This window comes from Protopterus annectens, chromosome 8.part0 (assembly GCF_019279795.1).
Source record: "Protopterus annectens isolate FY-2018-M chromosome 8.part0, PAN1.0, whole genome shotgun sequence".
NCBI lineage: Eukaryota > Metazoa > Chordata > Ceratodontiformes > Protopteridae > Protopterus > Protopterus annectens.
The window spans coordinates 216578044-216594549 of NC_056741.1; the positions used below are offsets into that span (position 1 = coordinate 216578044).

The window sequence follows — 16506 nt, forward strand, 5'->3', positions numbered from 1 at the left end:
CCTGCTTAGCCCCCTGATGATGGTCGCGCATGAAATTGTAACCTTTCTGTATGATTAACTTGTGATGTCCTTAACTGATGACATCAAGTATTAACTTCTCCTATTCTTAAGAAAGTGCAAAAAAGATCTAGTCAGCTACCAACCACCTATATGAAAAATACATGATTGAACTCTTGGATTATGTGCCCCAATCCCGTACGAGACCGGTACTGAGCAGTATTCTACCATCTCCAAGAATGATGCCACAGTAGGAGTAAAAGGTAATTTACTTCAACAATTAGGTTAATTTTTGGTGCCATTTAAAGGGGGTACTATATTTATGAATAAATGATTGACAGACCAAATTGCTTTAACAGGGATGGTCTGTACCTATCTCCAAAAGGCTTTTGAATATTGTCCAAAATATTATTCACCTTCACTGCACTTTTCCAGGCAATGCCAGCAAGATAAACCTTTCAAAATAACAAAGCAAACACAGGATGATATAATAGGGATATTGATCAATGCCAAGAGACCAAACAAAAACCTCCACTTCCTGCAAGATCTCCTAACCCTAGAGAACATAGACATATGTATAGCTAGACAGTCATGATGTAAAGCTGGAGACAACATCCCAACAGTGCAGGACTACAATAGCTTCTACACATGTAAACCAGTAACTACACATGATGGGACACAAAGAGGAGTTATCTTAATTTTTCCACAAATGGAGTTATCTCAATACTGGTCAAATAAAATGATTCTGTCAAGCTTCTCCATGTCCAAATCACAATAAACAAAAAGCCTCACTCCATATCCTAGCTAACTACAGGACTGTCTCTATATCCGAGGAAGCCCATGCCACACACGCAAATATGCTGGGTTTATTTTGCATTAACAAAGAAATTCAGTGAACCTTGAATCCTGGTTTCCAATTAAACATCTTTATTACAAACTGGACCAAAAGTGAACACTGCAACGAAAAAACACTAAGCGCTTTCACCCTAATAGTAGGGCATCCTCAGAGTAACTAAATCACACTACCATCATCCCTTAAATATTGAATCATTAAAACAGTTAATTAGACTAATTGTTTGATTTAAATGAATGATTAAAATGAATTAATCTGTTAAGTAAAGGCTGACAATTACATTTGGTTAACATAGTTAACTAAAAAAGGAGAAGACAAAATACTTATTTTACAGCCAACTTGTCTAGTGCAAGATTAAATTCATATATTTTACAAGTTGTAAACTGAATAGTAGAATTAATGACTGTAAATTGTAAAAAGCATAGTACAAGAAAAAACACTTTAGATATAGAGAATATGTAAATTGTATATTAAAAAATTGTATATTAAAAAATCAATATCAAACATACTCAGGCAACATAGTGAGTCCTGAAATTAGGAAACCTTGTGTGTTTAAACAAATATATTTTATACTAATGTAATGATTAATAACACAACTAATAATAAATAGAGAGTGTAGACTAAAAAATAATAGTTTAAAATTAAAAATATTAATACTTTATAATAGAGTAAACAATGAATATGTATGAATGAATGAATATGTAATCTTTATACCACACTTATTAAATCTTACAACTACATATTAAACATTAATATTTATATCTATTTTTATTCATATTTAATATTTAATATTTAACACTTAATATTTAATATTTAATGATTAATATTTGACATTTAATAACTTTATTTATTTGACACTATTTGAAAGATGGACTTGAGCAACTAGTTTATTCTAACTAGAAGTATTTAGATAGATTAAACATTTTATACTTATGTTCATCGAACAATCACTATTTATATACATATAATATATATGATTCCACCATGGTGGCTTGTTTTTTCAGCTAATTTTGTACTTATTCCTGTTGGGTACAGCTACCTCTTTGTAACTATTAAAATGCATTTACAGGGTTTCTCTGAATAGTTCTGCATAGGTAGCAGTGTTTTCAGGGTTTGGGGGGGGGGGGGGTTTGAAATTTTGCCAGGTTATGAGTTAATAGCATAAAGTTAGCTTTTGAATAGTCCCTGAACATTTCATGACTTGCTGAAGTTCTGGGTTTTATGTTTACTATACTTCAAAGAAGAACGTTTTGTAGTCTGACCTTACCAGAGAGGACATTATACTACAAGGTGAATTACAGACCCATGCGTTTGACTAGCCTCATATGTAAAGCTATGGAAAGAATTATCATGGAACTAGTTAATAATAATATGGGAAACCTTTGAACACTGGATTCAACCTAGTTCAGCTTTGTCAAGGGCAGGTCATGCCTTCAAAATCTAGTGTGCTTCTTTGAAAAGATCACCAAAGCAATGGATGAGAGCAAAAGAGTACACTCTGCCTAGTTTATCTTGGCAAAGGCATTTGACACAATACCCCACTTGGGCATTACCAACAAGCTGTTGCAATAAAGAAAAAATCCCTATGTGACCTGTTAGATAACAAACTCACTCACAGATAGGACATGGGAAATTAGAGTGGGGGACTGGAATTCCTCAGGGCTCTGTTCTAGGGGCACTTTTTTCTTTTTTCTGATGTTAAAACTAAGACCAGTGGTCCCTGGCTAACCACCTTTAGGGATGATTTCCAAACTCAACAAAATAGTACATGAACACAAACTCCAAAATGTAAACTCCACAAGAAGAACCCAAACCCGTCTGGTCAAACTGTTCATACTTTAATAAATATGACACAAAAGTGCTTTCGTCTTACTATCTGTAAAACTTCATCAGATAAATACAGTGTTCCAAAAAGCTTCCAAAAATAGCTTTAAAATTCACATGATCCACAATTCCCAAATTCCCTTAAAGCTACAAGGTCAAAAATCATATAAATACATTATATCAAACACAACCGAAACTATTATGATCTTAAATACTAAAAAACATTACCTAAATGATACAGCATTCATAAACATTTTATCCATTGAATAATTTAAAAATGAATAAGTAAACATATATTTAATACTTCCTTTTGCAGTGCTTTAAGTTTCAATGAACACGCAATTGAGGTATAATTCATAGGTTCATAGGTAGGTACTAGGCTATCAGCCCTAGGGTCTATAGAAGCCTAGCCAAAAAGGTACCCTGGCTTTTGCCACCCAAGAAAAGTATTTTTCTGTGCCCCTGTCGAGCAGAGCCACAGAGGTGATCCCTGGGGGGAATTTCCTATTTCTCATCCAATCATCAAGATTTTTCTTGAAGAGTGCTAAGGAGGAGCTTTGTTTGATATACATAGCTAGTTTGTTCCAGGGTATGGGAAGTCTCTGGGACATGAATCTATCTCTCCAGCATGTTCTGTTTATTGTGGTGACAAGGTTTAGGTCCCTAGAGCCTGTAGCTTGGAGGGATTGGGATTTCTTTAAGTGGAGCATGTCCAACAGCTCTGGGTTTGACATAGCTTTTTGTGGTAGCAGAGATCGCCTCTTAGTAGGCGATATGCGATGGAGTAAAGCTGGAGTATTTTGAGACGGTCTACGTAGCGCATCTGTTTGAGGCCAGTAATCCTCTTTGTGAGGTATTTTTGTGTCCTTTCCAGTTGTTGTAGATGTCTTGTGAGGTGCATACCAAAAGGGGCGTTGTACTCTATAATGGGTCTAATGAGTGACAAGTAGAGGAGACAATGATCTCTTTTTTTCCTGGATGAGAAACCTTTTGTGATGAGGTTTACTTCATAAAAGGATTTCCTGACTATGGTAATGTGATTATCAAAGGAGAGACTACTGTCCAACTGTGTCCCAAGGTCTCTTATCACAATTTCGGTATTAACTAGACTACCACCTATGTGGTAGCTCATGGGTACAGAGTTTTTACCAAAGGGGATGGCAATGCACTTTTTGGCATTGAGCTTGAGGCCATGAGTTTGACAGCAGGCATCTGCCTCAGTGAGGCCCTTTTGTAGGATGTCCACATCATTAGGATTTTCAATTATGGCTCCTAGCTTGCAGACATCTGCAAACTTCATTAGTCAAAGACCTTCTGTGTTAGCCTGTACTTCAGAAAAGTAGATACCAAACAGGAGAGGACCCAGGACTGAACCCTGTGGTACTTCATTTGCCACTGGTCTGAAGTCGGATTTGGAGTCTGCTACTTTCACAATGTGGGTTCTGTCAGTGAGCCAATTAGCAACCCAGCTTCTGACATAGGGATTTATACCTAGTTTAGTGAGTTTATCTATAATTGCAGATTGAGGGATGGTGTCAAAAGCCTTGGCAAGATCTAGGAAGGCTGTGTGAACTACCTTACCCTCATCTATGGCTTTGATGACTGCTTCAAAGAAGTCAATCACGTTTAGGAGACATGATCTGCCTTTTACAAACCCGAACTGGGTGGGATCCAGAGTTTGGAGATTACAAATGTTTTTGTTTATAAGTTCCATGTGTAAGATTCAGCAGTTCCATGACCTTGCAGACCAGGCTCGTTAGGCTAATGGGGCAGTAGCTCCCAGTGTCCGTGGTGGCTCCTCCTTTGTGGAGTGGGATAACTGTCACTGTACGCCATTCAGTGGGCACAAAGCCTGAGGTGAGGCTATGATTGAACATGGTGCTTAGGTGGGACACCAGTTCATTCTGTAGTTCATGTAGTACGCAGCCTGGGATGTTGTCAGGTCCCATGGATGCTGTGTTCTTGGCTTTGGAAAGTGTAGTTTTTACCTGTGCAGCTGTAATTACAGGAACTTTGCATTCTTCCTATATAGAGATGGGCCCTTTACAGGGTGAGGGGGGGTAAAGTTAGCACTGAATCTATCTGCCAGGATGTTGGCAATATCAGTTGGTTCTGTATATTTAGTGCCATTGTGCTGTAACTCAGAGCAGATCTGAGTGTTGCTATTGAAATTCTTGACATAGCTACAGAATGCTTTGTGGTTGTCTTTAGAATCAGTGGTAATTTTGTTTTCATAACTAGTTTTGAAGGATTTTATGAGGGATCTCAGCTTCTTACTGAGGCTGACCTGAGAGTTCTTCCAGTCATGGGATTTTACTCTTTTTTGCAACAGTTTCTTTCTATTGTTGTAGAGTTTGTTTATGGCAGGGGACCACCAGATTGGCTTTCTTTTTTTGGAGGATAGCATCTTGGCTCTGTTAGGGATAGCACGATCCATGCACTTGTGTAAGTGCTTATAAGGTGCATTTGTGTAGGATTCAGCAGTTGTACCTCTATTGTCTGTCTGCATGGGTGTCGTGAAGTTTGCCACTTCTGTCTTAAGAGCGTGAAGTTGGCTTTGGAGACATTTTTTATGGTGGTTTCTCTAATGGGGGTGGGGGTGGGATGTGGATGTCCAGGCTGATTAGCTTGTATTCGGATCTGACCAATGAGGAATTGACCTCTGCTGTGGAGCACCAGTCACCCAAGTTGCTAATGACCAGGTTTGGGATATTGCTGCCCCTGGTGGGGGTGTGGATAAGTTGATCCAAGGCATTGGAATTTATTAATTCCATAAAATGTTGAGCAAAAGAGGAATCCTGGGCCATGGTGGGAGATCTGTAGCAAGTTACAATTTGAATTGTGGTCTTGCCCAGAGTTAGTTACACTTGGATAATCTCGGATGCATTATGCTGAGCAACTAGCGTGGAGATGTGTATATACTTAATAAATATGGACACGCTTCCACCTTTAGTGTTTTGGTCCAGGTTAGGTAGCAGAAAGGTGTGGTATGAATTATAGCCTGGTAATGCAGGGGTGCTCTCTGGAGCCTTGAACCAGGTCTCTGTCACTGCACAGATGTCGATGTTCTCCATTTTAAGGAGTGCCTCGGGTGAATGCATTTTGAGGTTTAGACTTCTAGCACTGAGTAGCATTACCCTCAGATTTTGCTTGCTTGTACCTGTTACGGTGGTGAATTTGTCATTTGAACCTTGCCTAAAAAAGGCACTATAGAAGTGGCAAGAGCCTTAGCCAGTATCCAGAATCCCAAGGGCGACAGGTGCAGGCCACCTCTGGCAAAGCATTGTGGTCTCAAATTGTGAAACCACAACAGATAAAAAATGGAAAAATGACAGCATCGTGGTCTGTCGATCATGTCATCCCAGGCAGACAGATACTGGATCCCCTTAGAATGACACCAGAAGCTTAGCTAATTGTTGAAGTCAATCAGTTTGTCCTTGTACTGTGGTATCATTCTGGATGATGGCAGGATGCTACTCAGGGCTAGGGTCATACCTGCCTGGGCTACAAGATTGGAGAGCTCCTCCATGTCTCTTTTTATGTAGTCCAGGGAGGCACATCTCAGGTCATTCACAGCAACATGGACAATGACAGAGTCATATTTGTACTTGCTGTGGAGTGACCTGAGTGCGTGCATTATGTGGCGCATCCTGGCACCCGACAGGCAGCTGACAATAACTTTCTCCTTGTTTAGCCTGGTGAGTGGAACATCAGTGTGCCTGACTGTAGAGTCACTTATGACTAGAGTGTTGGGTACATTGTTATGCCTTATGGGCTGTGGTTGAGTGGCACACTGAGTTTGTGGGCTGTGTGTCATTTGGGTTGTGTTGGGGGGGTGGAGGATGCAAGCATTTCTGATTTGTAGGTCTCTGTTGCTTGAGCGGATTTTTATTGAGAGCCTCTGTGAATGTAGGTGTGTGTTTTGTGTTGCTATATGTGTGTTTTGGTGGTGTAGGTTTTTGAGGGACTATGTGATGAGTGTGGTGTGGTGCAAGTGTTTACCTTCTCCTCTTGACTGTCTAGTCCAGTCTTGGGTGAAGAGAGATTTGCTTCCAGTTTGGCTATATAAGTGCATCTCTCACAGGTTGTAGTGTTGGGTGGTAGGAGGAGAGGGTTGTCTGTGTACATGAGGCAATTCCTGTATTGCCCCAAGATAACCAGATTAATCAGGTAGACAACAGAAAACACCGGGAGCTGACCCTTAGACATGCTTGGATAGGTGCTTATTTATTAAGTACTAAAAACTGTTTTCCTCTAGACAAGTGAGGAAAGTTGAGTGCTGTAGTAATTTGTAGCTTATTTAGTGCTTACAACAAGTTCTGAACAAGTGCTGATCTCAAAGAAACAGACTTGAGAACTAAAACTAAAAAAACTGTCTAGTTCTAAGGGAAAATTTGAAGAGCAGACTTCACAGCACCAGGAATAGCTTAACCATAGCTAAGCAGCGATGCATAACGTGTATTTTTTTTAATGTAACAGTAGCAAACTGATTAAACAAATTAACCAATAAAAAGCTAAAAACTGAGCCCCATTCCAGCAGTCTTCATTCAGACAAGTTCTAACTGCACACTCCTGCCACTAGGGTTCAGGGGAACCTTCTCCAAAAAAAATGGTCTGGATTAGTGCTCAAGTTATACAAACAAAGCAAAATTCAGCAGGTCCGAATTTAGTCTATGCTACAGCAAACAAGGCATACCAATTTCAGAAAGAAATAGTTCAAATAAGCAGGCACAATAAGCCTTTAACCAGAATCTCCCAGCTCAGAAGGGCAGAGTCTACCCTCTCCTCCCACAAGAGTGCAGACCACACCTTCTTAATGTAAAATAACTGGCCTGAAGCCCAAGTGCTTAAACCAGAACTAATACACTCTTAGAATAACAGACACCAAGCCTTCAATCAGCAACTTCCAACTTAGAAGGATATAAGCTATCTGTCCTGCCACAACAGTGCAAACGACAAACCTTCTTAATGTAAAACAACTGGTCTGAAGCCCAAGTGCTTCAACCAAAGGCTTAGAATAACAGTTACAATTTAATCAGGCTACTAACAAGCAATAGTAAATGCAGCAGAATAAATGCAGGAAAGTGGGAAGAAACACAAATACAGTAAAAGCAGATGAATAAAGTGCAATTTTTTATATATAACAATAGAAAATGAGCAAACTGATTTAAACAAATAACCCAATTAACTAGTAAAAAAGCTCAAACTGAGCCCTGGTCCAGCAGCCTCAATCAGACAAGTTCTAACTGCATACTCCTGCCACTAGGGTGCAGGGGAACCTTCTCCAAAAAAGATGGCCTGGATTATTGCTCAAGTTATACAAACAAAGCTAGATTCAGCATGCCTGAATATAGTCTATGCTACAGCAAACAATGATCATTTAATCCAAGCCAATTGCAAGCGTTTAAAAGCAATTGCCAGTATAACTCCCTCTTTTCCAGTAATAATGGCCACAGTCCCCCATTCACATTTTTAATTACTCTTTTCTTTATTATAAACTTAAATTCATGTCCTGAAAGGTCATGTATAAGTTTAAATAGTCCATTGGTACTTTTTTTATTTTCTAATCTCATAAATGTACTCATAAATACTCTCTTTAAGCTTATGTTCAGTTTTACCTATGTAAAACACTGAGCACAACTGGCATAATACCACATATACTAATCCAATAGGGGGCACTTCTTTTTGGCACTTACTTTTCTGATGGTAAAACTAACATCAATGGTCTCCAGCTAACCACCTTTAGGGATGATTTTGTAACTCAAAACAGTCATGGAATCCACAGAGGACACAAGCATTCTACAAAATGGTCTCCCAAATAAATAGATGATGTAAGAGTCATGGCCTAAAGCTTAGCCAGTTATCCCAGGTAATCATGACATTACAAAATATACCCATAAAAGCTGACCCTATGGTCAGGAATTTGGGGAAATATATTGTCAGTGATCGGGCCTTTGACCACTATGTGTCTACTTAGTGAGGATGTTGTTGTATAATGCACAGCTAGTAAGAAAGGATATAGCATCCAGGTCCAGAGGGGCCATTGTCCCACTGTATTTACCATGCATTAGACCAATCTTAAAGTATAATGCCTCATTTGGTATGTATCTATCTAGGCACACATCACAACTTGAATACCTATAACGTTTCCACATAAACAGAATACAAGGTATTAGCCACATGAATCATGCAGACCATCTCAAAACCCTATCCCTGTACCCAGTCTCCTACAGACTGCTGTGAGGGGATGCATAACTGGACTGTAGGGTGTCATCTGACCCCCGATTCTGAATGAGTTGCTGCACAAACACCCAACTGAAAAAACAAAATCTCTTCAGCAACATAAACAGAACTTGTTATGGGGAAAGATATATCCCAGAGATTATTCCTTCTCTTGAACTAGCTTTCCCTTTATATGAAACAGAGTTCATCTCTGAATATGGATCATCTTATTATTACTTATAGGAATGTATAGCTAATTATTTATTGGAATTTACAGCCAATTACATATGGGAAAGGTATGACTAGGCTTCAAAAGGCCCACTGGGATGGTTAGCTTGGAAGCCACCTATGAACTATATGCCCAAAAACTCATCTCTGTGCAATGCTTACCTGCAAATTCACTTGGAAATGTTGTATGTTTATAATTTGCATCCTATCACTGCAGTCATACTGAAAGTCTTTCCTAAACATTGGACAGAGATTGCACAGATTCAGTGGTCAAACCATGTTCTGACTGTCATGAACAAAGGATAATGAACAGGCATTCTCTTCCTGGACTTCAGCAACACATTTGTTAATATTGTTTATGTCTTACAGTTTGATAAATAGACCTACTCTGGGTTAAGAACTCAAGCTCTTGTTTAGTTCACCAACTACCTAACAGGGAGATGGTTTAACATTAAATTCACAATAACCTTTGGTCTAAGATGCTCATAACAGCTGCCATATTCCAGTATTCTGTACTTGTCTCCTCCTACGTTGCCTTTTTATTAATGAGATAAAGAAACCTTACAACAAACTTCTTATATGCTGTAGTTCCTCCCCACAGAAGTTTCCCCTACTCTGTAATTCTTAACATATTAGAAAATCAAGTCTCATATTGATTTTTTCTCCATAATACAATGAAGACCAAGTCTATGTAATGTAGTACCAAGATGTTTTGCAGCCCTGATATACCCCCACTGGCTACAAAGTTTTCATTAACTGCTACCACTGAGCAAGTAAAGCCTTTCATATACCTGGACTTTCTACTTAATGAGGCAATGTCATTCTCTGAGCAAATATCTTTTGCTCTGAGAACAATTTATTCATACCAGAATAACGTGCCAGCAAAGAAATATAAAATACAGTCCATAAAATACTATTTCCACAGGGCAAATTTAAACAATAATAATTAATATTTGAGCACCTAAGTTTCACACATAAAACTTTAATCAGAAACATGATGAGTTAAACCCACCACTGTAAATAATACATCACTCATGAAACCAAACAACCATTTAATGCAAAAGCAAATCATACTTCAATTTAAGAACAGATGCTATTTTTACATTTTCATTTAAACCAGGTAAAACATCACTGATTTACAAAATTTGCCAGTGGAATTCTCTATATAACAATAAACTATTCTGCTCTTAAACTGAGGTCTGATCGGCTTTTGCGTTAAATGATTAGTTAGTTTTATGAGTGATGTATTATTTAAAGGGGGGCAGGTTTTGACTCGTCATGTTTCTAATGAAGTTTCTGTTTGGAAAAAAGCACTCAAATACTAAATATTATTGATTAAATTTGTCCTTTGGAATTAATATTTTGTGGCCTGTATTTTACAACAATTTATTCATAGTTGCGACTACTGTATCATATCAAAGGTCTTTCACTCCCACTTTTAACAACACTGCTGACACTGCAATTCCTTTCCCTAGGTTCATGTATGGCAGTATTATCCTTCCTACATAATATTCACCAAAGAGACATTAATAAACGCAGTTTATATTACAGGATTGCAATATTCATTCTGGGAGTAGCCAATGATACCCATCAGTATGCCATTCTGTGACAGCTTAAGAAGTTTATTTTAATTGATAGTCTGACCTACACCTGACACTTCTACACTTTTGCCCTTCTCTACATAAATGCTACTCATAATTTATGTAATCTCATTTGGAAATCCCTTTAAGACCCAAAGTATTTCTATAATCTTCTTTTTTATACCAGTCCTACTATCAGAACTCAGAACTCTAGCTTTGCATGGGCAACCTCACCTTATGGAAGTCTTTGGCATGAAAAATCAAAGAGCTGAATTCCCCCCATACCTTCAAAGTTTCTTTATAAGCTTGCATTTGCTCCATAATCAGATGAGTTTATTGTCAGGTAATAAAATATTACCCATAGGACCCACCATCTTCTGATAAGTATTCCATGGTATGTGTCCTTTAAGGCAGTGTGTGATAACATATTATTACCTCATTATTTAAAATTGCCTGCTAGAGTCTAAATGATGGTTCATACTGTTCTTCCTGCTCTTATGGATTTCTTTTTACACCTTTTTTGTGAGGGGTCTTTAACTCCTGGATCGCCCTTAAAATGGGCATTGATCTCAGCAGGACTACCCCGTTAAAACATTTCAAACAAATAGCTACATCTATCATTCTATCTATCTATCTATCTATCTATCTATGTATCTATCTATCTATCTTCTGAGAAGCTGTGATTCATAACCACATAAGACCACTCCCTTATCTAGTATGGCCTTGAACAAACCAGAAAAGAAAGAATAAATTCTGCAGAAAGCAATTAGAAGATATATAACACTAAATATGGTTTGTATATTATCTGTTTTAATGAGTCCAGTTATAAATGTGTTGCACTGTGGAAGAAATGCAGTACAAAAAAAGCACAAGGTACAGGCTGGTTGTGATAATACTTGTTTTAAGAAATGTCTTGCATGATTCCTGCTTTAAATTTTAGAGTCTTTGATGAGAGGACCGCATAAAGGTGCATTCATTGCCTGCATCTCCACTGTATTTGAGCAGCCACATAAATCTGCAACAGGTAGATACGTTCCATATTCTTGCAAATTAACTTTCTAACTATTTAGTAAATTTAAGTATTTATTTATTTATTGGCATTTGTTTACCGGCAAAGTCTGACTGGATCAGAAGAGTCCATTTTCAGTAGAGGCTTGAGAAGAAAAGCTCCACTTATCAGAGAAAATAATAAAAAATCAAACACAGAAACCACTGAAAATTATACATTTCAAAAACAAACAATACTGTAAGCCACAGAGATATACGAAAAATATGTTACAGAGAGCAATGAGAAAAGGCAGGTTAAACACTACAAACAATTCTGGGGAGCGATCTTTAGGCAATTCACAGTATACATACAATTGAACTAAACCATGACTTTTACTTATTACTTAAAGATGGAGAGTGATTAGAATAGATTAGTATAAATGGGGAAAAGGTGACAGGGTAGAATAGCCAGATGAAGATGAGGAAGTGGAAATGGGTAGAGTAGAAGTACTTTTATTAGTTTAAATCTAGTATAGCTTGCTATCAATAGAAACCATGCAAGCAATTTTGCCTAAATGACTTTTTGAATGAATGCAACAAGTTGTTTAGTCTTTAAAAGCATCATCTTGTGAAGGTTATGTTTCAGGTATGACACCAAAGCCAGTATTTGCTTATGTTGACTAGAAGCCAACTTCAACTGTTATTGCAAATGAGTCTGTAATCAGAAAAGAGCCCGCAAAGCTGATAAAAGTAAATACATACATACGTTTGCATTCATGGAATGAATTAGTCCACGTTCCATTTTCTAGGCACTCAGATGAAAAAGCTGTTATGCGGGCTTTGTTCTGCAGAAAAAAAATTATATATTATAATCTGAATTATGGCTGGTTATCTGCATCCATTCGGTGAAACCTCTTCAAGAGCATTTCTTTCAAATAAGTTGAACAATTTCTCATCTGTGATAAACTTACTTCAGGTTGCCCCAAAACACCAGTGAAAGGCAAAGCTGTTGGTCAAAAAGTTTTACTTGAACAAAAATGCCAGAACTGAAAAAATGAGTTTATTTATTCACAGCATAACAGGAACTATGCAAAAGAAAGGTTTCTTTTCAAAAGTGCTGTCTTCATACTGCAATGCAAATTGCAAAGGCAGTATCTTTGGAATGAACAAAACAAGTAAAACAATCAAGGTTCTGTAGGCTGGCTGATTTTCAGCACATAAAATTCACACAGGAAAAATTAGCAGTCACCTTATCGTCTTTGTAAAGTGTAGTGAAATTATTCAATGTTCCATCTGTTCCTTTAAAGTCGCAATTAATTCTTACTAAGAACCAAAAGAAAACAGAAAGTCTAATTTTTTTGGCCTTCTGACTTGCATACAGATTTAGTTTAGACTACACACTTTTAGGTAACAAATGCAGGAGAATCCACACAGGCCAAAATATCTTTCACTGAGTCTTCAGATTTCAAATCCCAACTGTTTCTGCCTTGCTAAGGGTTGCACAGCCCAAATGGCAGGGGTTTCCTACATAGTAGTTAACCCTGAATTAACTGTTAGCTGACTTAGCTAGATGTCTTTAACTACTGACTCTAATCTTGGTAGCTAATTTCAGGCTACCTTCTTTGCAAGGACAGTGTAGTGGTGCAGCAGTTAGCATCATTGCCTGACAGCAAGAGTTCTCCGGTTTGATCCTCTGCTGGGGTACCCTCTGTGCACAGTCTGCATGTCCCCTCTACATTCAGGTGTATTTTACTCCCAATTTCTTCCCACATTCCAAAGACATGTCTGGAGTGTTTCTCCCTGAGCCTCTGCTGAAAATGGGCTCTGCCCCTTTTGACTTTTCCGGTAAACAAATGTTAAATAAATAAAAGGTTTCTGCCTATTAACTGCATACAGAAACCCCTATTTGTGAGATCCAGGACAAATAAATTCTAGTAATATTGGTCCAGAGTATGTGCCATTAGATGCAAAGTTCTTAGCTTATCACACAACTTACATTTTGATATTATATCATGCTTATGAACATTGTGTCATTCATTATATGGAATTCTATGTATTAAGCATTTATTCTTGAATTCTACTATGAGTACTTTTATAAGTAACACTTGTAACTATCCACCATTATTTGAAATGTACATTTTATACCCTTTTTCTTTGAAATCACAACTCATTTACTTGTAGAGTGGTTCATTGTTATGATGACCAAAAGAAACATCATACAATATGACTTTGTACTACATTTTAAAATGATAGTTATTCTGAGTATATATAATGGTACAGAATATGTCAAAGTATAGCTTGTTTAATCAGTAATGCAAACATATCAGTTGTGTTTGTCAAAAGCAAGGCATTAACAAATGTAATCAGTTTCAAAAACAAAGACTTGCTTAATCCCAGTGTGGTCTTCCCTGTCTTAGTGTCAAGCACAAATGCATAGCATTTCTTTTCAGGTTTTACTCATATGGAAAATTAGCAAGAAAGCAACTAATGCCAAAACTACTATACCTTTTAGGGAGATGCTATTTTATTAAAATGAATAACATATTATTAAACAATATTTTGCAAATCTTCAGTATGTTTTCCAACTTTCATATGTATTATGTTAACATTGTATATGCTATTCTTTTGCTTTATGCACATGCTTTTGGATTAAATTTGGAAATCCAAATTAGAAATGTATATTTAATGTTAAGCAAAGGTTTAAAGGTTTAAATTACAGTGGTAAATCCTCAAGGTATGTATAGTTTTAAAAAATCCTAAATATAATAGCTATCTTGATTACTAACATTGAATATATATATATATATATATATATATATATATATATATATATATATATATATATATATATATGTATATACGGTATGACTCATTAAATATATATAGACTATGACTCTAAAAGGTAGCAAACAACAAAATAAAACTACTAATCCAGTATAATATAGAACAATTAGTACAAAAGCCAATAAGGGCTAACTTACAAACAGATAACCATTCAACTTTTAATCTCCTTATCACAAACTCAGGACATCTTTGCAGAAATATTACCATCTTACCCAGCCCTTTAAGTTATCACTCTAAAGTACTGTCACAGACCACCCTTTTCCTGAACATAGACTAACACTTTTAGAACAACAACTAGTTAATATTGATGGGTCTCCTCTAAAACTTATTAAAGACATTAGGACACCCTTAACATTATTCAGTATTAATCACTGCTCAGTTTAGATCTCACTCTTCTCAATCACTAGAAGAAGAATTACAGGTCAGGTATGCCATTGGCTAACAAATTATATTAAAAACCTCTTGAAACAGAGGGACAACATCTGCTCAAAAGTGAGACAAAAGCAGAAAGATGATTACTTACACCTCACATAGATCTCTCTGAAAGAGAGCAAACCAGAATAGCAATCATCTCTGCAAAAAGTCTTATATTTATGAAATAAACAAATGGATACTACAAGTAATCAGAAACAATACTGGAAAGAACTAAAACAAGTTACTAGACAACTAATTAGCAAGACCATCTCCTACAGTACTGAATCACATAGTTCTAGCAGTAACCTTGCAAATGACTTCAGCGATTTTCTTATTAAATCAATTCATAACATAACCATTTCCCTAATAACAATAATGTCAACACAACACCTAACAGTAACACACATCTCCAACTGTACCCTCTAGTTAAATATGCAACCATTTTCCACTTCAGAGTGCTCTCCTACAAAACTTAAAGCATGCCTCCTGAAAATCTTCTGTACTTCAACCAACCTTCTTAAAGAGCTGCAGACAAAATTACCAGATCATTAACTTACATCGTCATCCCATCCCTCGGCAAAGAGAAACTACCTTCTCTGATAAAACATTCCATCACCCCCCTTCCCAAAGCTTACTCTCTCAAATCCCTCAAAGAGTTCATTATTTATTTATTTTTTTTTTTTCAGTTTGTTTGCCAGGATGGTCCATTGGGCCACAAGGAACCCATTTTCAATTGAGTTCTGGGGAGAAAAGCTCCAGAGAAGTACAAAGTACACATAGCAATAAGACAAATATAATACAAATAAAAATGCAAGAAGATATGAATAAACATATAAATTACAGTTCTTATAAACCCATTTCTACTCAATGCCCTATTGTAAAAAATATTTGAAAAAATCCTTTACAGAGAGCTACCAAAAATATAAAGGACTCCCCACAGATAAGCAGCATGGCTTCTGAAATGCCTTCAGCATGACTATATAGCCTTATTTTCAGCAAGTGACCTCATCTACTGCAGCATGGATGGTGGACTTCTTACATGTGAAATATCTGTGGACATGAAAATGTTGATCACAACTGATAGCTTTACAAGCTCATAAAACTCAACTTCAATCAAAATATTACAAATTGGTTCCAAAGTTACCTGGACAACTAGACATTTAAATTCCTTTGTAATAATCAGCTTGCTTACAATGAGAATCATACAACAGCTGCCTTTCAAGTCTCCTTGTTAGCTGATCTGCATTTCTTTAGATTCATTAATGAATAGACCAAAGACCTGCAATAATTTGATGCTGGATTATATGTAGATTGCATCCTTCTTCCAAAAGATACCAAAGCCTCATCCAGCCTACAAAATCATCTACAACAATGTCTTGCTAATCTGTACCAGTGGCATCCTCTTATAATGCTTTCAACTAACTGATGTTACTATTATAGACAACAAGAAGAATATTATTTTCTCAATACAGATACCTAGCATTTACTCTTGATCACTCCCTGAGCTTCACTATATATACATTGACATTACAATTTAAATAGTTCTTTATCATTTAG

General features: G+C 36.8%; 1 protein-coding gene across 3 annotated transcripts in view; it reads right to left on the reverse strand.

Annotated features, from left to right (window-relative positions):
- The window catches only part of LOC122808704 (complement C1s subcomponent-like), a 731464-nt gene that overhangs the window by 301104 nt on the left and 413854 nt on the right, over nt 1-16506 (reverse strand). For all 3 annotated transcript variants that reach the window (XM_044079693.1, XM_044079692.1, XM_044079694.1), the window contains one exon: nt 12458-12536. In XM_044079693.1, coding sequence (XP_043935628.1) covers nt 12458-12536 — 79 coding nt within the window. The remainder of the gene's footprint in view (nt 1-12457; nt 12537-16506) is intronic.